Raw genomic sequence first — 21,143 nt, 5'->3', positions numbered from 1 at the left:
GCGCACGCGTGCAGACACACACACACACACACACACACACACATACGGACGCACTCAGGCTCTCACAAATGCAGGCTGCGTTGTGCCAGGGCAGGGCTCCTGGGAGGCATGGACTCGAGAGGAGGCCCACTCCGCCCTCTGTCCCTGTGCTTGGGCATGCCAGTGGGGGTGCCCACCATGCACACCGGGACGGATGGGTCAGCCTAGATCAGCACAGCAGGCAGAAAGCCACCAGCTACTTATAAGGCTCCGCTAGAACGCGCTGTTCTGAAAGCACGAAAGGCTGTATTTCCAGTTGCCGTAATCTGCTGCTGTGGCTCTGCCTGGTAGGAGCGATTACACATATGAGGTTTAATTACCATGGAGTGGGATGAGGGGCGTCTCTGGCTCACACACTTTACACATGATCTAAAAGGACACGGAGATGTGGTCTCTGTGCTCTACGTGCTAGAGAGAGACACCTAAGAGAAATGGATTTGACAGCCTGACGCCAGGTCTACCGCGATGAATTTACAGTCGTGAAATTTCAAGATTAGGCACTCATTGTATTTTCAAAGGATTCAGGTTTTAGTAAGGTTGTATACGTAAAAGCTACTGAAAAAACAAGCTTATATAATCCGAATACTGGTTTCATCACCAAATGGCTAAGGGTCGGGGGAGGATGACCAGAGGCACCTGATGAAAGGTACTAGCCACGGCCAGGGGGCCATCCCACGTCTCAGAGAGAAAACAAGGTCTCCAGGCACCTCTGTGTGTTACATGCTCTCAGGCAAAGGTAATGACCCCCAGGTTCCATCTTAAGAAACTAGAATCAGAGAAGCAAGTTACATTCAAAATAAGCAAAAGGAGTGGGGTAATGAGGATCAAAAAAAAAAGGCACCAAAAGCTGGTTCCAAAAGGGGACATCACTACAAGACCACACAGACCCCGACATGATCACGAGGATAATGGCAGCCCCCACCTAATATCCTGGTGCCCTGATATGGCCAGGTTGAAGCAGGAGGTAAACAGAGGTCAGGGTATGCTGTGAACTGCCCGTCAGAAGGCTCTAACCCACAGCGTAGGCCCGATTGAGCCTGCAGGTCCCCGCATGAATATCCGTCACTAAGACTATGAGCTTGAGAGCTTTGCTGAGGACACATCACACATACCTTGTAAGCAATGCTGTTGAGCACCTTCATGGCCAAGTCGGAAACGTCTGGATAGGGATCCGCAGCCAGATGCAGTAAGACTCTCCAAATCTGCGTGTAAACACTGTTAAAGGAGACTCCTGGGAAAGAGAAAGGAGATGTTTTAGTAAGAAATAGCCGTCCCCTGTCTGTCTGGCCGGTGTCTGAAGACGCAGCTCCTGCCAAGAACGGGCGCTTCAAAGAGCTGCAGACTATGGGAGGCTTGTTTCTGGCTGTTTGCTTAGGGGTCCAGAAATCCCAACTGGTCAATAGGCTTGATGACATTGGGGTGGGGGGAGGGGGGCTGGATTTTTCTAGAAGGAAAAGTGAGTTAGAAAATGCTGGCCTTCCTTGAAGCCCTGGCTGACTGGACAGCACCACCTAGCTCCCAAAGACCAGCTGATTTCACGTTCAGGTTTCAAGGAGCCGTCACAGTCTATGTTAGGTGCGTGTGTTGGCTGGGAGCCCCATGTACACCTGTCTCACATTCAGAGCATGCTCGGGCTGTGACTCACTGAGTCTTATCCACACACTGCACAAAGACTGTCCTGAGTTCCCAGGAAATCAGGAAGGGTGTGCATGATGTGACCCAAGCTCTCCAGGTCCCCACCAGGCACCCACAACACTTCTGGGTGGGTTCTCTACATGGGCCTGGGCACCTCAGCAGATGAGACAGGGTGCATCACAGACACGAAGGAGGGACTGTCTCTGAAGGCCTCACCCAGGAATCTGTTCAGCCCTACTCTGCCCTCATGATCTTGGCCACAGGCACTATCCCTGGGCACTGTAGAGGGACAGTGAGGCCTGGTGTCCAGGGGATGAGGGAAGCAAGTGCTCTCCTGTCTGACATTCAGGCCAAGGCCGCTTCTACAACGCCCCGTGCTGCTGTGACAGCTCCAGTAAGGGATTCTTTCTGTCAGGAAGTGGGGCCAGGAGGCGAGGAGTCAGGATGGCTTTACAGAAGAGGCACACAGTGGGCTGCACGCAGGGGAAGCAGGATTGCTCTCCTGGCAAAGACTTTCCTGGAGGAAAGTCAGCAAACGCTGGACTGGCACAGAGGTGATGGAATTGCATGGAGCATTTGGAGAAGTGGCACGACCATGACCTGGGCGTGCAAACCAGAGAGAGCAGAGGGATGGCTCAGGGCCTGAGGGTACAGAAGACGTGGGTGCAGGCCTCTGGGTGCAGTGGGGTCTGCACCATGCTGGGTCTGGACAGGCAAGGAAGGAGCCACGGCCGGGAGTGGGGAGTGCCGCGTGGACACTGCACCCTTGCTTTCTGCTGGGGTGAGCCCAGGGGCTGGACACAGATGGCATGATGGATGGGAGACAGCAGCATGCAACTGTGGGAGGCCAGACAGTTTGTTGACAAATGCTTATTTAGCCACAGAAAGTGATGAAAAGAGCACTATTTGCTTGTTTTTTTTTAATATTTATTATTTATTTGAGAGAGAGAGAGAGAGAGAGAGAGAGAGAGAGCGCGCATGCGTGCACAAGCAAGTGCATACACACACACAGCAGGCAGAGAGATGGGGGGAAGCGGGTTCCCTGACATGGGGCTCCACCCCAGGACCCCGGGATCACGACCTGAGCCCAAGGCAGACACTTCATCGACTGAGCCCCTACAGGTGCCCTGAAAAGGGTATTAATTTGAATCAGTCAAGACCCCAGGTCATGGCCTGGCCAGCTCCCAGCACAGCCCTGCTCACCCTGTGAAGCGTGAGCGTGCTGTCAGAGGACGGAGCGTCTCTGTCCACACGGAACAAGTGGCACCCGACCGTGCAAATTGGAGGCAGGCTGGGTGAAGTGGAGGGTCACGCATCTTTGCTCACCTCAGCCCACAGCCTCTCGTTTGGGGGCGGCACTGCCCGCTACCACAGGGACGGTGCGCTCAGGCCACATGGCTGCACACACCTGCTGTGTAGGGATGCAGGGAGCTCCCAGCTCCCGAGGAGGCCTCGTGGGGACCCCGCAGACAGGCAGGGCCACGGGGGCTGGGAGGCCGCTGGGCTGCCCTGGAAGGACGGAGGGTCCCACGGCTGCGTGGCCCAGGGGGTCAGGCAGGGCCCCTCGGGGGACGGGCTGGGTAGGCATCTGCCCTTCGGACGGTGAGAGCTCTGCTGAGGACACTCTCCCTGGGGAGGAGCCCGCGCCGGGTGACGTGCACCCTTTCCCTGCACACTTTAACTTAGACGCAGGAATGGATGAGCACCTCCGACCCTGACTCCGGATTTACAACCCAAGTCTGAGGAAGCTGTGTGGTAAAATGGGCCCCGAGCCTCCCGGAGGAACTCCCAGGCCCCTTATGTATTGTAGCGGAGCGCCCAGCAGCAGGCACTGGGCCTGTGAGACGTGAGGACCGTCCACGAAGATGTGGCTCCCCAGTCACCTCCGTGAGGGCTGGGGGTTTGGGGCCTATGGGGACCGGCCGCTGCACCTTCACGGGTGTGGCGTGCTCAGGAGGGGGAAGGACGGCCGGGCCCCTAATGGGGCGAGGCTCTTAGGAAGGCCCCTCGAAGTCATCACAGCTACTGCGTGAGGTTCTAGCTCCCCCACAACCCCATTAGTTTTGGGCTCAGATTCCCCAGAGCGCCGCCAACAGGGGACAGAGTTGCGAAGTGGTGCACTAAGATGACCCACCACACTGTCACCACAGCCGGGCCGGGGGCGGGAGGACTCACAGCAGCGGGGGAGGCGGGCGCAGCGCTCAGGAGCCTGGTGACCTGTGTGCCTCCAAGAGCAGACACCCGAGCAACCTGACCCTCACCCGGCAGTGCCGTTGGTGGAAACGCGAGGAGGGGTGAGCAGCAGAGACCGGCACCAGGAAAGGGGTGGCACGCACCTAGGAAGGACCTCATTACTGCTGGCACCTCATTACTGCTGTGGCCTTTCTTGCAGAAGATTTCAGCTTTGACTCAGCAGAGAAGGAGAAGGCTCTGATGTTGGCCAGAGTCTGGCTACAATGAATGAGGTAAGTATTTGCTGGTGAAAACATGCAACTGGTGTGGAGAAGTGCTCAGTGCATTTCACCTCCTCCCTCAGTCTGGCCTCCAGGCTCCCTTGGCCCCCCTGCTGCACAGACCACCCTGCTCTGAGACCTGCTGCCAACGCACCAAGGTTGTGAGCACAGCAGAGGCTGGAGCCCCCGGGCTGCTGGAGGACACCCGAGTGGCCTTCTGGAGGCTTCTGGCTGTGAAAGGCTCAGGAAGGACGCCTGGGTCTGGCACTCACTCAGCTCCTTCCTCATGAGCTGAGAACCTATTTCCACGTCTAGACCAAAAGTAATAAAAGATCATAACTAATGGTTTTACATTTATTTTTCAGAGCAATGGCCACAACTTCCCAAATAGCATAAAATGTAGGAAAATGTGCTCGGAGCTCTGTAGCCAACTCCGGCTCCCAGAAGGCCCCAGGGCTGGCTGCACCGCTCGGAGGAAAGAGAAGCCGGACTTTGACCCCTTAGGGCCGACGAGGCTGACAGCCTCTGCCCGGCCCAGCACCCAGCGCCCGAGCCCTGGGGCCTCCGCGTCCCCAGTCTGTGACGCCCCCGGGGACGGAGCCCCGTCAGGAGCCCCCTGACTTCCTGCCTCTGCCCGTGGGAGGGGCGCGGAGGGCGAGACCGCCGAGTGCGGGTGGCCCCCGTGTCTGCACAGTCCTGCCAGCGACGTGCCTCAGGGTCCCGGCGAGACACACGTAATGATGGCCTTTCATCAAAGGTTGTGGCCATAAAGATGTAACTGATGTTGTGGCGTCGGAGAACAACGCCGTTCGCTTTCTCCCCACCGTTCTCCGGCAGCAAGAAATCAAACTAATGGGCTGTAAAACCTTCCCTGGGACCGTGCGCGGCTCCTCTGGCGACAACCGCACGGCCCCTCCTCCTGGCTGATGGCCCCGCTTTCTCCCCGGCCCTCTGCTCTTCATGCTCACACCTTGCGGCCCTGGGGCCCCAAGGACCTCCTCTGTTAGGGCTTCTCGAGGTGGGGGGACAGAGGGAGACGGAAGGAGGACATGCTAGTTCCTGGCCGATCACGATGCAACGGGGACGAGCGGGCTCAGGCCAGCAGGGCCCCCAGGGGACCGGAGATGTGGGCAGTGGCCCCGACCCCCAGATGCTGAGCGAGTGGAAGAATCGGAACCTGGGCCCGGCTCCAGGCCGGCGCAGAGCTTAGATCCCGGCTCTTCCCACCCCAGCCCAGCTCCAGCTCGGATCCATTGCTGGGAACACGCTTGAGGTGATGTCAGGGTCACAGAACTTCAGGGAGGCGCCATCGTCCCACCGCGGCCAGGCCTCTGAGCCACGGCGAGCAGGCGCTTCGGCGGTGGGAGCGCTCACGGCCGCCCCAGTCTGGCCCCGAATCCTCAGAACAGAAATGATCCCCCCTCAACCCCTCCAGGCTGTGACTCACTCCTGCAAAGAAGCAGAGTGACCATCCCCGCCCGCCCCGGGGCCTGGGGTGTAGAGCAGGGTGCCTGATGGGGCTGGAGGGCTGCCCGGCGGTGGAGGCAGGAGGGGTGTGTCACGTGTGCCCTGATGTCCACACGCACGGGCCGTCTCTTCCCCCCTTCCCACTCCACCTCTGGGCGCTCGGACGGGGTAGGCTCAGGGCAGGAGGGGCACGCAGGGCTGCCTGCTGCACACGTGACCAAGAAACTGCAGCTTTACCATAACGGAGGAATAAAGACGGCCCCTCCACCTGCCCCGCGGCGGTGTAGGTGTCGCCGCAGGGAGGACCCAGCACTGCTGGGTTGTCCGCGCCTCGCTCAGGGGCCGGCATCCAGCCTGAGAGGAGGACAGCAGGGGCGCAGGGGGTGCAGCGGGAGGGCCGATGCTGAAGGTGGGGCTGTCTGGGGGAGGAAGGCCTCGAGTAGGGAGCTGACAGCGAGTGCGGTTTTCAGGGAGGCTTCTGTGCGAGGCTGCCATGGGCCACCTGCAGACGTGCTGGCAAGGTCTGATGGGGGGTCCTGGCATGCCGTGTGGGGAGACCCTGGGCTGGGGGACCAGAAATGGGGAAGACCAGCGGAGGCCCACAAGGGATCAGGCCAGATGACTGGTGAGTCAGAGATAGGTGGGGTTCCAGGGACGAGGGGGTATGGAGACCGGGTCCCCCTGCAACCCTACAAACATCAGGCGGCCACCCCTCAGGTGCGGAGACCCAGGCAGGGGCGAGGGAAGCCAAGGCTTCTCCCGGGAATGTGTTCCTGGACCCCCTGCCCCACAGGCAAGACCACGGGGCATGCTCACAGCGACAGAGCAGGGAGGGGGCTGAGAGGAAGCTGGGAGGGGGCCGGAGAGGCTGGCCTTTGGGGAAGAGGTGGGAATAAATGGACGTCCTAGGACGCCATGGTTTTGAAAACCTCTTGCAATATTCACTGAGGGGCTGGAGAGTTTGCTGTCCTTTGGTTGAAATGAAAGAGAAAATTGCCTCTAAGCAGGTGAGAGCTGCACGCGGTGGTATGTGGTTGGTGACGTCTGAGCGCGGAGGCGGGAGGGTGCCTTGTGGAACACGCATGAGCCGGCTCCACCTGCTGCAGCTCATAGTCGGTCTTCTCCACTCCGGTTTTCAAAGATTCGACTGATATACAGGAAACACTCAGCTTTCTCCGGGAGCCAGAATTTGTGACCAAGAAGGTGGGGGTGTCAGGGCTGCCGGCCCTCCGGAGGAAGCCAGCAGGCAGGTCCGGGGCAGGAGGTGCTGCGGTGCGGGGTCCAGACACGGTCAGACGCTCGTCCCCGGCAGCTGCTGCGGCCTCTGACAAAACATCGTTCTCTTTTTTTTTTTTTTTTGACCAAAACCCACGAATAAACATCGTTCTTCATCCTTACGCCTCCAAGACCTGCTGGCCCTGCCAGCGCCCGGGACGAGGCGGCAACTGCTCATCGCGGTGGTGCTGTGGCCCAGGCCGGTCCTGCCCCGTGCACGTGCAGGTGCACCTGGACGCGCAGCACCAACCCCACCCTCGCCCTGTGAAGCGGCCAAGACACTGCGGCCTGAACCTGCTGTTGCTCCACCGCACACACGGCCTTAAAGACCCCGGAGAAGGGAACATGCCGTAGACAATGGGGATTTCCTGACAGGAGCTGCCAAGGGTCCCTTGGGGACATGTGACTTCCATACTCGCTTCAGTTCTGTCTGACCTGCGACAGGCACTGTGTTTCCGCACGTTCGGAAGCCAGGTGGGACCCTTTCAAACATTTCTTCTCTTGACGGCTAGCCATGCGTGTGAACAGGGGGCCGTGGAGTGGATGGCCACCCGCAGAACACGGGTGGTGCTGGATGTGTGCCGTGAGGTAGGACGGTCAGGATGAGACCTCGAGGGAGGCAACAGGGAAATCAGTCAGGAGGACCCTGCAGGGGGTCATCACAGGGGGATGCTGGCCTGTGGGGGTGAGGCCGGGCAACGGGGAGGGTGCTCTGAAGGTGCCGAGGGCCGGGGTGCAGGGGCGAGGGACAGAGGACTCACAGACAAGGACCCGAGGCCACCGCTGTCCCGGCAGCTGAGGTAGGGCGAGATTGGACAAGCCCCGTGTGGTGACTGGCTTCCAAGTCTGGCACTCTGTACTTATTTGTTCCATGGCGGTGAGCTCATGACGCCCGGCATGCCAGCGGCACTTATGGAATGCTGAACGAATGACGCACCTCCATGTCCCAAGAAAGAGCAGCATGAGATGCTGTTGCCGTCACAGGGACAATCTGGGCCCTCCAGGGCAGGAAGGGTGGACGCAAACTCCGGTGGGCCTGCGGGCAAACCATGGCCCGGACACACGCACCAGCTGCTTGTTTTCTTGTGGCTTGCAGACTAAGAATAGTTTTTTTACTTTTTAAGTGGTTGGAAAAAAAAAAGAAAAAAAACATCAAAAGGAAGATAATGTCTTGTGACTTGTGACTATTTTATGAAATTTGCATTTCAGTTTGTAAGTAAATTTTGATTAGAAGGCGGCCAGATTCATTTGTTCACGTGCCACCTGCAGCTACTCTTGTGCCATGGAAGCTATGCCACCTGCACGGCTGAAAACACACACTGTCGGGTCCTGTGCGGAGAACGTCTGCCGACTCCTGCTCTGGTGAGAGGTGGGAGGAGGGGTTGTCCTGGGGGGGGGGGGCGGGGCGGGGATGTGCTGCACCAAGCTCACCGGCTGGTGGGTCGCAGAGCCACATCGTGGCGCATTTCCGTTTCTCTGAGTTTCCCCTGTGACTCCATGTGTTTTCATTGTGGACATGCACAAATACTGATTCGGATTCATATCGACCAGAGTTTAAAAGACTCCTGTGGGGAAGCCTGGGAACTAAGGCACCGTACGCAATGTTAATTCTGTTAAAAGAACACATTCTAGTTGAAGACACTCTACCAGTGACACTCAAAATGTATTTTACGGGTGAGTTAGCAGAACCTGCGTTCACGCCAAGCACCAACATTATGTCTTCTGGGCACTTGGGATATTTTAGCAAACAATCAAACGCACGAATTTGCGATGTTAGTTCTCAGTTTAGATTGACAATTCAAGTTGGCATTTCTAAGCTAAGTTCCTGGTAGTGGGTGGGTGGGTTTGGTGGCCACGTCTGGAGCCTGCAGCCTGTCCAGGCCCAAAGGGACATCACACGGACTTAACCTACAGGAATTATGGCAGATGCCCTGAGCTGCGTTCCAGCAGAGGGACAAACTGGGGTGGTTCATGCAGGGACCGCAGTCCTGCCCCCTCCAGATCATGGCCGAAATTCAGAAATATCGCCCTCACCACATGGCGTGGAAGGTGCAAGTGCTAGGGCATAGGGCTCCCCACGGAAATAAGTTGATGACTTAGAACCGACACAAGGGCCGATGAGGGGCAGAGACCACAGATGTGAATGCGGGTGGACGCTGGGAGGGATGCAGGAATGAGCGCCAGCGCATGAGCTAAATCTATTCTCAAATTCAGAAACGAAACCAACGATGGAGAAAAGCTAAGGAAAAGAGAAGGGAATAACGAAATGAAGTTATTAGAACAAAACACGAGGATCTAATGAAAAAACCAACAAAGCAAAAGTTGGGACTTGGACGCTAGGGCAATTAAACATCTTGTGGGGATGATCATGAAGGAGAAGCAGAGAAACAGTGGTAGGAGGACAAACGGACACACATCTGGGGACGGCAGGGGCTACGAAGTCAGGATAGCACTCTGCATGGCTCCACAGGCCGATGGGAACATTCGACTGACACGGGCATCTCAGAGCAACCTGAGGTGCCGAAGCAAACCTAGGGAGGAGCAGCCTGCGCGATCCTGGGATGGTTGGAGGGAGGACTCGGGGTTGGGCCCTCCACCCGCAGAATGGGTAAGTGAACCCGGCAGGTGAGGAGGGGCTGGTGGAGCAGGGGGTGGGGGGCGGGGCAGGGGTGCGGCGGGTCAGGGGGTGGAGCGCAGCACAAACACAGAGCGGCGTCACGAGCGGCCCCGCGGAGACATGCCCCACGGCACAGGGTTCCCATGAAGTCTGCAGCCTGTAAGGGGCACGGTGGGTGCTTCGGGGGTTTGCAAACTGTGATGAGCGTGGACACAGCGGCGAGTTCGGGGGATTTGGCTCCACCTGTGATTGCTGAAGTTGGGAGACAACCCACACGCAGTGGCCGTATGTTAGTGTCCCCAGGTTTTCAACATTAACTGAAATTCCTGCTGAGGCCCGGAAACTGTGTGGGGTGGTCAGAGTGGAAGTGCCCTTGCTGCCAGCGCCCCGAAGACCCACGGTCACACGGTTGGGAGGGAAGAGCCCTCTGGGAGGGATGCACTCAGCCCGTCAGGTGTGGCAACCCCTGCTCTGCCCTGGCCTCGAAAGACGTGTCTCCTGGGGCAAAATCACTGCACAGGCAGCCACTGGGCTGCGGCAGACGGAAGGTTCTGGCAGCCTTCCCCCACGAGCCCAGAAGGGCCTGTAGGTACCATCAGAGCAAAGTTAAAGCTGCGGAAAGTTCCGGCTGCCCTCGGCACCCACTCCTCTCACCTCCACACTCCAATTAATGCTTGTTCTCCGGCCGAGGTGGTGCCCGCATCCCATGCCCTGGCACAGGCGTGTGGGGGCACCCGGGGAGCTCGGGCGCGGCACTCACCGATGAGGGAGTTGAGGGCCGAGTAGGAGCTGACGCGACGCATCTTGTCGATGGTCTCGAAGGACAGGATGTACTCCTCGTTCTCGGGGCTGCCCAGGGTGCTGCTGGCGCTGCTGCTGGTGCTGAGGTTCCCGGGGGAGAATGCCACGGAGCTGCCAGCTGGCCAGACAGCACGGTGGGGGTCAGGGTGCGCCTCCCACACGGCCCCCCACCGCCCTGTTCCCTGCTCCACCGCAGCCAGCCCACACCGTGGTGAGACCTCAGGGCCAGCCGGTGGGGCAGTGGGCAGGCGCTCACGGCAGAGAAAGGGCGCGGCCCTTGTGTATAGAACGGTTCAGAAACTCACACCCACAACTGTCCCCCCCAAGGACCCGATTTCCAGGATCTTACATTCTTCCGTCAAGCTCAGATTCTGCAAAGACTTGTTCAAGCTTCGGGCAGTGGTGACGGCACGAATGTTTCCATAGGAACTCACGGAGCGGAGTCTGGGGGTGCACGGGCTGTCCCGCACTGGGGTCAGGCTCCCGCCCTCTGGGAGAGAGTCAAAGAAAGAGTTAATGGTGGGCTTTGGGGGGCAGTGCACCCCCTTAGGCAGGGGCTACAGCACGAGGTGACAGGAGCTACCACGGCTCGCCCCCCACTTGGTGAGGGCCCGACATGCGTGTCGGGTAGGGAGGTGTAAGGAGCAGGTGACCAGAGCCCACCCCTGCTGTTCTGCGGGGGCGTCGTTCTAACAGACATTTCAGAGCAGGGGTGGCGGCCGGGGCGCCCTGAGGGCCGTGCCAGCGGCTCCATGGCTCAGCTGCAGGCTGCTGCCCCTCAGGTGACAGCACAGCCACGGCCGGGGTGGTCCTGCCAGCCCCCTCCCTGCCCTGCTGGCCCTGTGCCCCCCTCTGGCACCAGCTGTTTCCACCGTGCAAGTTCATTGTCACTTCCCTCCCCTGGTGTTCTAGAAGCAGGAATGCTTTTGTTATTGATCACGAGCCCTCTTCCCTGCGGAGAAGCTGCACTCTGGGGGAGGAGGCAGCCCATCACAAAGAAATATTAATCCAGTGACAAGGACAAACGGGAGGAAAGGAGCTGCCTAATGTGATGCAAGTGTATCACGGAAGAGCCGGCGAGCTTCTCCGTGCGCCCCCGTGGCACACGTTCCGCTGTCCTTCAACATCCCCATGCATCTGATTTCCAAAGGTGGTAAAAAAGGAAGGGAAAGAATCAGAGGGTCAGGGCGGCCTGTCCTGCTGTCCTTCCTAGCCTGTGTCGGGCCTGGGAGGGCGGGAGTCGGGGGGCCACTCCAAGGGGGCAGCTGTCTGTTGTGGGTCCCTGGGGGGCGGGCAGGCGGGCCGCTCAGGCTGTGTGTGCAACGGCGCCGTACCTGTGGCCGCTGGAGAAGGCAAGGGGTAGTTCTTCTCCTCCTCCATGAACTGCAAGGCCACGGTGCAGAAATTGCTTTCGTACTGAACGACAAGATGACTCAGAGCCACCACCAGTTCCTGCCGGGAGGGACAAGGACAACAGCACTTATTGGTGGCTGGCGAAGGACTGTGGAAAAGCAGTGAGGCGGAGAGTTCACGCCGAGTGCCCAGGTCACCACAGAAAAGAGAAAGGTTAAGACAAACTCTGCACTTGGTGTTGGCAGCGGGGACTGGCCCTTCCAGGGACGTGCTCGGGGGTGTCCGGAGGGAGCGGGAGCCTCTGGACAAGCAGTGAGGGCGGGATGGCTGGACGTGAGAGGCCGGGTGTGAATGACATGCTCCAGGGGGGAGGGCGGTCGATCCTGGGGCCTGGGCTCAGCTACGTGTTGATTGGACCGTGTTGCTGGGTGAGCCATTTGAATTTCGGGCATAGAAAAGCAAGATACGTCTGACAACCCAGAGCACGCTCCTTTTACGAAATGCAAAACTTGCAGATAAATTAGTTTCCAGTCCCTGAAAGGCAAAGACACGATCCCCAGGCCCAAGTGCCCGAGGAGACGAGCGCAGTGGCTTCTGTCCGGTGATCACCTGGGCCCCAGCTTGCGTGTGAATCCCTGCCCCTCTGCATGGGGCCCTGGGACCCCCTTGGCGGCTGCCCCATCGTCTCCTGCCCTAACCCCACACGGCCCTTCAGCTCCTCCTGTCGGTCTGTGCGCTGCTCCCAAACCCGCCCCTGGTTTGGAGCTCTAAGCTCCAAGCCGACCTCTGCCTAAGTGCTCCGGTGACCCCAAACTCAGCGTGCCCTGCAGGCTGCTGGCATCACCCCTCCCCACTCAGCCCTCACTGGGGACTCCTGTGCCCAGGGAACCATGAGCCCCCAATCCACCTCCCACCCAATCTGCCCAGAGTCTATCTGCACTGTGGCCCCGCGAGCCTCTCATGCCACTGCCAAAGCCTCCGTGCCTGCCCGCGCCCTCTGCAAACCAGGGCACATGCCAGGTGGGGTTGCCTACCGGGCCCCTCCTGGCAAACATGCAGCCTGTACCGTCTCTGAAGAGCATGGACCCTCCCCTTCACTCTGATGCGGGGCGAGAGGAGCCCGAGCTGGGCCCTGCAACATTAACTCGCACCCAGATCCCAGGCCCTCTGATGTACAGACAGCCATTCAAGGTCAAACACTGAGGGCACTGCCCATGCCCAGTGGCTCTGGACCAAGCACATCCTGCTGGGGTGGTGGCCACTCAAGGTGGCTGCTGCTGGCCATGGGCTGCTGGTGTGCAAGTGGCCACAAACATGTGGGTAGTTCTGGCAAGGGTGTGCGGGCTGGGGCAGGGTCACGTGCATTCTCAGCTTCTGGAAGTGGTTCAACATGGGCACTCCGACACCCCGAGGCACGAGGCCCGGCTCCCGTGGCACCCTGGCATCCCAAGGCACGAGGCTCAGCTCCCATGGCACCCTGGCACCCCGAGGCACGAGGCCCAGTTCCCATGGCACCCTGGCATCCCGAGGCACAAGGCTCAGCTCCCATAGCACCCTGACACTCCGAGGCACGAGGCCCAGCTCCCATGGCACCCTGGCACCCCGAGGCACGAGGCCCAGTTCCCATGGCACCCTGGCACCCCGAGGCACGAGGCCCAGTTCCCATGGCACACTGGCACCCCGAGGCAGAGGTCCAGCAGCACGTCTCAGCCTCACAGGTCAGGGTCAGTCCCACCTTCCTCCCAACCTCCTGCCTCTGCTCACACACAGAACAAAACAAGGCTTTTCTTGCCTGGGTCCCAGGTACCCCCCCTGCCCCTCGTGTCCCCACCCTGGGTCTAGCATGGACCCTCGAAGGAGCCACCACTCCTGCTCTGGGCCTGAGCACTTGCTGTTCCCTTTGCCTGGGAAGGCCTCCCCAAGTGTCCCCAGCTCAGCTCATGTTTCCTTCAGGCCTCCACTCAGACGCCCGAGGGCCCCACGTTTGCCAAGGGCTGCCTCCCAGACACGCTCTGCCTCCCTCAGAGCATGACCTGCCACGTCACACATGCGCCTGTTCAGTCTCCAGCCTGCCCCACCTCCAAGTGCGAGCCTTGGGAGGAGAGCCAGGTTAGGTTCCCTGCTAGGTGCTCAAGGCCTTGTGACCCAGGGCCCAGCACACGGGTGTCTAACGGGTATGTGCCAACGAACGGAGCCTTTCCCTTCAAATACACTGTAATCTTCAGCACGTGGGGCACTTCACCGAGTGTCCTAGGGTTCAGGGCCACCAGGCCTGGGCATGTGTACCCCCCAACGGGAGTCTGGCTACTGCTCATTGGTTGTGTGGGAGGCCAGGTCAGGTGTCTTCCTGGGGTCCTCCCTGCGGCCTGCGTGTGCTGGCTGCCACCTCCTTGCTTCCTCCCCGGAGGGCTGTCCCCACTGTGCGTTTCCAACAAGTCACTGGCTGACACCTGGTGGCCCGCCGTCACAGTGTCTGACTCGGCCGTGACCACGGCACGACGGAGCAGCGTTCAGGGGAGCACGTCTGCTCCGGGCTCACCTCCAGGCACAGGTGCTATGGCCCGGGGAGCTCGTCCCCCTTCATCTCCACCAGGGACCTGGGGCCTGGGCCGCCAATGAGGAACAGCGTCTGAGGCTGTCAGCCTCACCGTGGGTCAGACGTGCGGGTAAGGGAGGCCGACGCCGGGTACCGCTCAGGAGGGTGGTGGTGAGGAAGCCGGAGTGCGGCTGTGGGGCTGGACGGGGGACCTACCCACAACCCCTGGCCCTTCTGAGGAGGTGGGGGCGCTGGCGGGCTGGGCACTCTGGCTGTGTCCTTCGTGGGCAGCTTCGGGCCCAGAGTGATTTGGGAGGCTGCCGCCAGTCTGCGGACTCTGGGCTTATCAAGTAAGCTCACTAAGCAGGCGATACTCTGCTACCACACGGCCTCAACTAGGAAAGGACGCTCGTACTATAAAAAGTAATCAGATGTCATCTTTTCCACACTGAGTACACGAGGCTTTATGAAAACCCCGCATACATCCCGGTTTCTCTCCTCTGCTGCTCGCATGATCAGGGCCCCAGCTGCAGGTCAGAGCCGGCGACCTTGGCCAGGGCCCTGGGTGAGAGAGGCGGTCGGAGCGGGTCAGCTCGCAGCACTCGATGCCCACATCTGGGCTGTGCTCCAGACCGGCGGGCCCCGCAGCTGGGTCTCCCGGACCAGCACCTCGTGGGGCCATGGGCCACACTGGTCCCACCACGGGGCTCTGCAGATGGTGAGGGGCCCCTGCCTCTGAGCAGCTGCCACCGTACTCTTCAAGGCTTCCCTGACCCCCAGACTGCATCCTCGCTTCCTCCCCTAAACCTCTGTGCCCCACGTGCCCACAGCAAATGCCACCTGCCTGGCTTACTCGCTAGGCTGCCGTGGGCTGTCCGTCTCCCCTGCTAGCTGTGCGGGGCCCCAAGGCCTCCCTGCCCCATACCGGGAGCTGGCACTCAAGCGTTTGTTGGAAGAATGAAATACTTCTGTGCCGTGAGGGCAGGCACGCCCCTCGTACGCAGGGCCAGGCTACGACGAGCCCCTGCCCTCCGTCAGCCCCTCGCTGCCTCTCCTGCCGATACAGCCCCTGGAACGGCGGCAGCCCTGGGCGCAGCACGGTCCTTCACACCTGCACTGCACACACCCTCCACCTGCCCTACGAGCTCCCCCTGCCCCTTACCCCCTGGGTCCTGGCTGCTCAGCCCTCATAACCCAGGGACAGGCTCCCACCTACGGAGGCCTCCCCTGGCGAGGCAGCGCAGGCGCCACTCAGACCTGTTCTGAGAGCTCTGCGCCCACCTCTGAGGTCCCACGTGTTTATGGGTACTTTAGCACCACTGCTGGTGCCCGTGTCCGGCCCCTGAAGGCAGGATCATCTCCACTCTGTGCACCAGGGCCTGGGGTGCAAGGGCTTGTTTGCTGAGCCCAGGATGGAGGAGCACGGGGTTAGAAGAGCTGACCTCTGCCTCCTGGGGTGAGGCACGTCTCTGGCTGATGTGCAGCCGTGCCCCTGGGATGCATCTATGGTGCTCAGCCCCCCAGCAAGGCGGACACCCGGAAGCCCTCGGGAGACACCTGGCTACACCTGCGCATCCTCGTGTCTAGAGGAGAGGGACAGCAAGTGGATCTGAGTCAGGGATGGGACACCAGGGCCATGGAGGCACTCGGGGCCACGCTCGAGAGCACGGCAGGCCCAGGTGTTCACATGGCTTCACTGGCCACCGTCCTGATACTGGAAACTGACAGGGATTTCTTTCAATTTTTATTAATGTTCTTTTTAAAGATTATCTAAAAAGAAGAAAAAAAAGCTTTCCTTCTTTTAAAGGGATTTTAACGGACAAGTAAAGGAACCACTCCTTTGCTGCTCTGATTGGGGGCGTCCGAGGGGAGGCAGCTTGCTGGCGGGGCTGCAGGAGACAAGCCTGCAATCGAGAAACTGTGGCCCAGTGAAACAGGGTGGACACCAGGGTCTCATGTCGCGGTTCTGACGCTGCGCTAGGGAGTCGGGCATGTGAGCAACGAGGTAATCGCTCCCTGAAGGGAACAGGAGACCAGGGAGTCCTCCTGCCTCTCGAGTCTGGCCGAAATGCACCTGCCCGGACTGCATCCCGCCCAGGAAAAGCAGCGGGATCCAAACGAGCACACGGCCCCAGGCCACAGCCCGTCCTCTGCCACTCCTGCCCCCGTTCCCTGTGCGGTGGTCTCGGCCGGGCACCTGCACGGCGCCGTGTGGACGCGGGCAGCCTTCCAAGGTCACCAGTAAAGCAGGCGGCCTGTGGCGCCTCTGCCAGGGTGACGGGGTTCTAGCTGTGCTGGGCCAACTTTTGACAAGAGGTGTGAGGTCTTTGATGGAAATCTGTGATATTTCTACATCTAAACAGACAAGTAAAAGCTTTCAACTTTATAAAAGTGTTTCGTTCAGCCGCTGACAAACACGGGGGCGGGGAGGGGAATACACTACACAAACCTTTCCGTCTGTCTGTGGGTGTCTACTGCTCTTTTGAGTCTCCATCATGTGTGTATGTGTTGCTCCCAGGCAGGAAGGAGCCTATTATACAAGCTGCCGGGAGGCGCAGCCCTGTTAAATGCCTTTAAATGAAGCAAACACATGAGTATCTGGTGAAGAAACGCATTTTGTAGAGAATTAAACAAACATTTAAAGGTCTGCTCTCTGGGGATCCCTGGGTGGCGCAGCGGTTTGGCGCCTGCCTTTGGCCCATGGCGCGATCCTGGAGACCCGGGATCGAATCCCACATCGGGCTCCCGGTGCATGGAGCCTGCTTCTCCCTCTGCCTGTGTCTCTGTGCCTCTCTCTCTCTGTGACTATCATAAATAAATAAAAAAATTTAAAAAAAAAAAAAAAAAAAAAAAAAGGTCTGCTCTCTAAAGGGTGCGCGCCAAGTGGGACATGAGGGCTCGCGGCTGCGGTCAGGGTCGCCGGCTCAGACCCCCGGGCGCCGCAGGAGACGGGTCGCAAGGCGCTCTGCTGCTGCCTGCGGACCTGGGGGCCACGCACCTTGCGGACCACGGGGCTCCCGTCGTTGATCAGCTGGGCCAGCATCATGGCCACGTTGTGGTCGATGGTGGTCGAGTGGTCGGTCCTCTCTGCGGAGTTGCCCACAAAGGTACCAAGGGCGAAGACCGCCGCGCAGCGCACCTGCAAGAGGGGCCGGGGCGTGGTCACACCATGGGGTGGTTGGCATCTGGCCCCGGCCCAGCGCCACCTGCCCCGAAAAGGCAGCAGAGCACCGCCGGGCACCGCGTGAGCCACCGGGACGCGGCGGGCCCGAGGCCAGGCCGTGTGGCAGCTCGGTGTCGGCCCTCTGCACGCGGCAGCCAGGCCTCAGCATGCTGGCGGCGGGCTCACCTCAGGGATGGGGTCAGAGAGGAGGCTGCAGAGCTTCTCGTGCGCGCTGTCCCTCACGCCACACCACCTGGCCGAGTCAAAGTTCTGCCAGATGCGGCCCAGACAGATGGCCACCCACTGGCGCAGGAGCGGGTGCGGGTCGTTGAGTTGCTCCAGGCAGATGGCGATCAGGTTTCCCTGGAGGCAGGCCTCCTGCAACAAGGCAGACGTCACCCACGTCACCCCCAACCCCAGGGCAGGGGATGGCTTGCGGGGACCACAGCCCCGTTGCTCAGGAAACTCCCACTTGCAGCAGATGCTCGGTTTTCCTCATTCCAGATCCTGCCAGTTTCAGCTCACCCTGCAACGGCGGGCTCCACGAAGGCCCTGCCCGCCCTCGGCGTCCCCTTCTCCGGGAGACCGCGTCATGGACACTCAAGCCCGCAGGGCAGCCGGGGCGGCCACCACACTCACCTGCCCCGTGTTGTAGCTGTTGACGATCACAGCGAGGATGAAAGCCGTCATGGTCCGGTGCTCGGCCTGGAAAAAGGAAGTCGGCCTGGTTTTGCTCTCTTCCCGGTGGTGGAAGCCCATCCCTCCCCAGCACAGCAGAGCTCCCCTCCCTGAGCCCCTGTGATGAGCCAGGTGTGCAAGGTCACGAGGGTCAGCTCTGGTACCCTTGGATTGGAGTCTCCAGACAGGAAAAGCCCTTGTAGGAGGGCCTGGCTCTGCACTGGCCGCGGAGCACAAGGGGTCCCCAAGGTGTGAATGCGGCCGGACGGGACACGTCTGCTGTGCTGCTCCGTGAGCGGAGGGCTGTCCCACCGGCAGGAAGCACCCAACCGCTCACCCCTCAGCCTCATTCAAGCCCCTGGAAGCACACTGTCCTCGCCGAGCACACTGGCGGAAAATGCGTGAGTCCCACACCCTAACTCCATTCCAGCTTCTTCCTTCCAGAGCTTCCATCATGTGGACCTGCGTTCATCCTGCCCTCCTCTGTGGCCCTGCTGCTGTGGGGATCGCTCAGCCGATTTTAACGGTTTTGTGGGGCCTGATGTTTTTAATGTGCACCCTGAGCAGAGTCTGAAGCTGATCCTTCCTGTGCTCGCCCGTGGGTTAGTCAAGGCCGTTACGGTGCCGCCAACTGCGGCCTCCCTCCTCCGGCCTTAACCCCTGGGTTTCCTGATGGCCGTCGTCTGTTTGTACAGCCAGTGCTTACTGAGATCTGGCGACACGTTTGCCAATTCCTCCGTCTTGTGCACTGCGTACATCCCTGTGGGTTCAGATTCCACGTGAAGCATGGTCTTCATAAGGCTCTGCGCTAGGGGTCTGCGTGCAGCTGGCTCTGAGTCTCTGACCACGTGTCCTAAATGTGGGTGTGTAGAGGGTCCTGGAGTGACAGTCCATTTCCTCCAGCACCGGCATCCATCACTCGGTGGAGCTGTCCGCTCCCATCCGGTTTCCTTTGAGATTTCCTACTTCCATCAGGATGAGTCTTTGTGTGGATCTGTTTTTATTTAGCCTCTTCAAGATACTGAGCTGGGGCACCTGGGGCTCTGTGCTTGAGCGTCTGCCTTGGGCTCAGGGTGTGACCCTGGGGTCCTGGGATCGAGTCCCACGTCAGGCTCCCTGCAGGGAGCCTGCTTCTCCCTCTGCCTGGGTCTCTGCCTCTCTCTCTGTGTCTCTCATGAGTAAATAAAATCTTAAAAAAAAAAAAAGATTCACTGTGCTTTTTAAAACTGAAAACTTGTTCCTTTCTTCCTATTGGGAAAATTCTCAGCCGTGGCATGTTCAGGTCCTGGTTCTCCCCGCTGTTCCGACAGTGCACTCTGGCCTCAGGCTGGGAGCAGCGGGACCCCTCCTCACGGGCCTCTGAGCCCCCTTCACGCCGTCTGTTTGCTTCATCCTGGGTGATTTCTCCAGGAATTCTCTCACTCACGGCACTGGTCTGAGTTTACTTCACCCGCAGGGCTTTGAGCGGCAGTGACTATGTCTTCTGTTACAGGTTCTCCCCCCTTGAATCTGAGTATTTACCCAAAGAATCTAGTTGGTCATTTTTGAGGATGAGTAAAAAGGGAAAAACATTATTTTCTCATCACAGGGTAAAAGTACTCCTGAGGACACAACATAATGTATTCCTGAACGTATTTAAACAAATGTGTCATTCAGTCGTCTTACACACACTTACTCATACGGACTTTACAGTCCTGCTCAGAGAACTCTAGGACTCCGGGTCTTGGGTGCTCATTTCCCATCGGTGACTGCCAGTGCTCCTCCCCGCCTGTGGCTGCGGCTCTCGGCTCCGCGCTGTGCGAACCCCAGCAGGAGCCTGTGCCTTTGCTTCTAGGCCCCTGGAAATCCCGGCTGCTGCCCCGGCTGGGACGTGCACACATGGGGCCGTGTTCACAAGCAGGCTCCTGGCTTTCAGCAGCGATCCCTTCTTGCACTGCTGCCGCATGGGCCCCATCCTGAGTGCAGACTCGGTCTGCTGGGCCGGGGACCCCAGGGTCAGTGCTTCCTTCCCACCATGGCTCTCCTCAGACTTCTGGCTTTGGTTTTTGGCATTTGGCAATTTTCTCTTTGGAATTTCACTATAGGTTCCCAACATCGATGGGTCCGGGCCTGACGCTCCACCCGTACCAACTCCGCTCACCACTTCACCATGACTTGTAGCACAGGGCCCTTTCCATCTGGTTGACTATATCCTTGCTCACCCAGAAAAGAGGGAAGCAACTGTTTCCAAACCTCCATGAAGTGTCAACTTTTGCTGCCTAGGATGATGTTGAATTACCACAGTTAAGTTAAAACATGCAGGTACCGTTTGCCTTTTATGCAATGATCCTGTTTTTAATGTCTTCTGGCTTTTCTTCGGCAACCAGCACTTAGTTCAGGACACCAGGGCTGTGAAAACACTTTAAATACACTGGCAAAAGTCAGTTATGTCAAGGAGCGACTCAGGACGTCTGTTTTGTTCTCTCTGCCATGCTCAGAACTGCTACAGGGAAGGAGTCTAGGGATTAATTACAACACATTTGTAGGAGTCGCTGTAAATGCTGTTGTAGATTACTACTCTTGCAGTGTTTTAATAAAACAAAATAATCTGAAACTTAGACATTCACTCTTCTTTCCTCCCCTCCCTCCCTTCCTGCTTGATTCATAAGGCACACGGGCAACTTGTCATGTTCCAGAACCTTCACTGGGCATGTGAGCTGTCATACTGCAGACGTGCAAGCACTCATTAATCTAATTCGGTTGACAGGCTGTGAGGGAGAGTGGCTCCTACTCTATTGTAGAGACGTACGTGCCAGGGAGACAAATGTCAACAACCAAACCAACCTGCGCGCCTCTCCTACTCAGACGCAGAAAGGAAAAAGCCCTGAAAGCAGGTGTTCTCGGGCCCAGGTGAGGCACGTGCCCTCAGCCCGACGTGGCCCCTCCGCCCGCAGGGAGCCCCTCGCCACAGGTACCCCAGAGCGTGACAGGGGAGCAGAGACAAACGACACGATCTCGGGACTGTCGAAGGGGAAGCGAGGGTGGGCTTACTGGCATGTAAGGGTCGGCCAAGACGGACAGGAAGTATTTGTGACCGTTGTCCTTCACCAGGTCAGCTTGGCATGACTGGGGAGAGAAAGAGGGAGA

General features: G+C 59.1%; 1 protein-coding gene and 1 long non-coding RNA gene across 5 annotated transcripts in view; one reads left to right on the top strand and one right to left on the bottom strand.

The window, feature by feature from the left end:
• RPTOR (regulatory associated protein of MTOR complex 1) overlaps positions 1-21,143 on the bottom strand; it is a 333,077-nt gene that overhangs the window by 38,016 nt on the left and 273,918 nt on the right. For all 4 annotated transcript variants that reach the window (XM_072781924.1, XM_072781925.1, XM_072781923.1 and 1 more), the window contains 8 exons: positions 21,048-21,122; positions 17,979-18,044; positions 17,526-17,717; positions 17,175-17,315; positions 11,622-11,739; positions 10,637-10,777; positions 10,247-10,405; positions 1,152-1,270 (listed from right to left, as the gene is read on the bottom strand). In XM_072781924.1, coding sequence (XP_072638025.1) covers positions 1,152-1,270; positions 10,247-10,405; positions 10,637-10,777; positions 11,622-11,739; positions 17,175-17,315; positions 17,526-17,717; positions 17,979-18,044; positions 21,048-21,122 — 1,011 coding nt within the window. The remainder of the gene's footprint in view (positions 1-1,151; positions 1,271-10,246; positions 10,406-10,636; positions 10,778-11,621; positions 11,740-17,174; positions 17,316-17,525; positions 17,718-17,978; positions 18,045-21,047; positions 21,123-21,143) is intronic.
• LOC140607283 (uncharacterized) lies at positions 6,639-9,509 on the top strand. The gene is made up of 3 exons (XR_012009392.1): positions 6,639-7,343; positions 8,139-8,231; positions 9,340-9,509. It is a non-coding gene; the product is annotated as an uncharacterized lncRNA (long non-coding RNA).

Source organism: Canis lupus, chromosome 16 (genome assembly GCF_048164855.1).
Source record: "Canis lupus baileyi chromosome 16, mCanLup2.hap1, whole genome shotgun sequence".
NCBI lineage: Eukaryota > Metazoa > Chordata > Mammalia > Carnivora > Canidae > Canis > Canis lupus.
The sequence above is the reverse complement of the archived record's forward strand: the minus strand, read 5'-3'. Positions and strand labels throughout refer to the sequence as shown.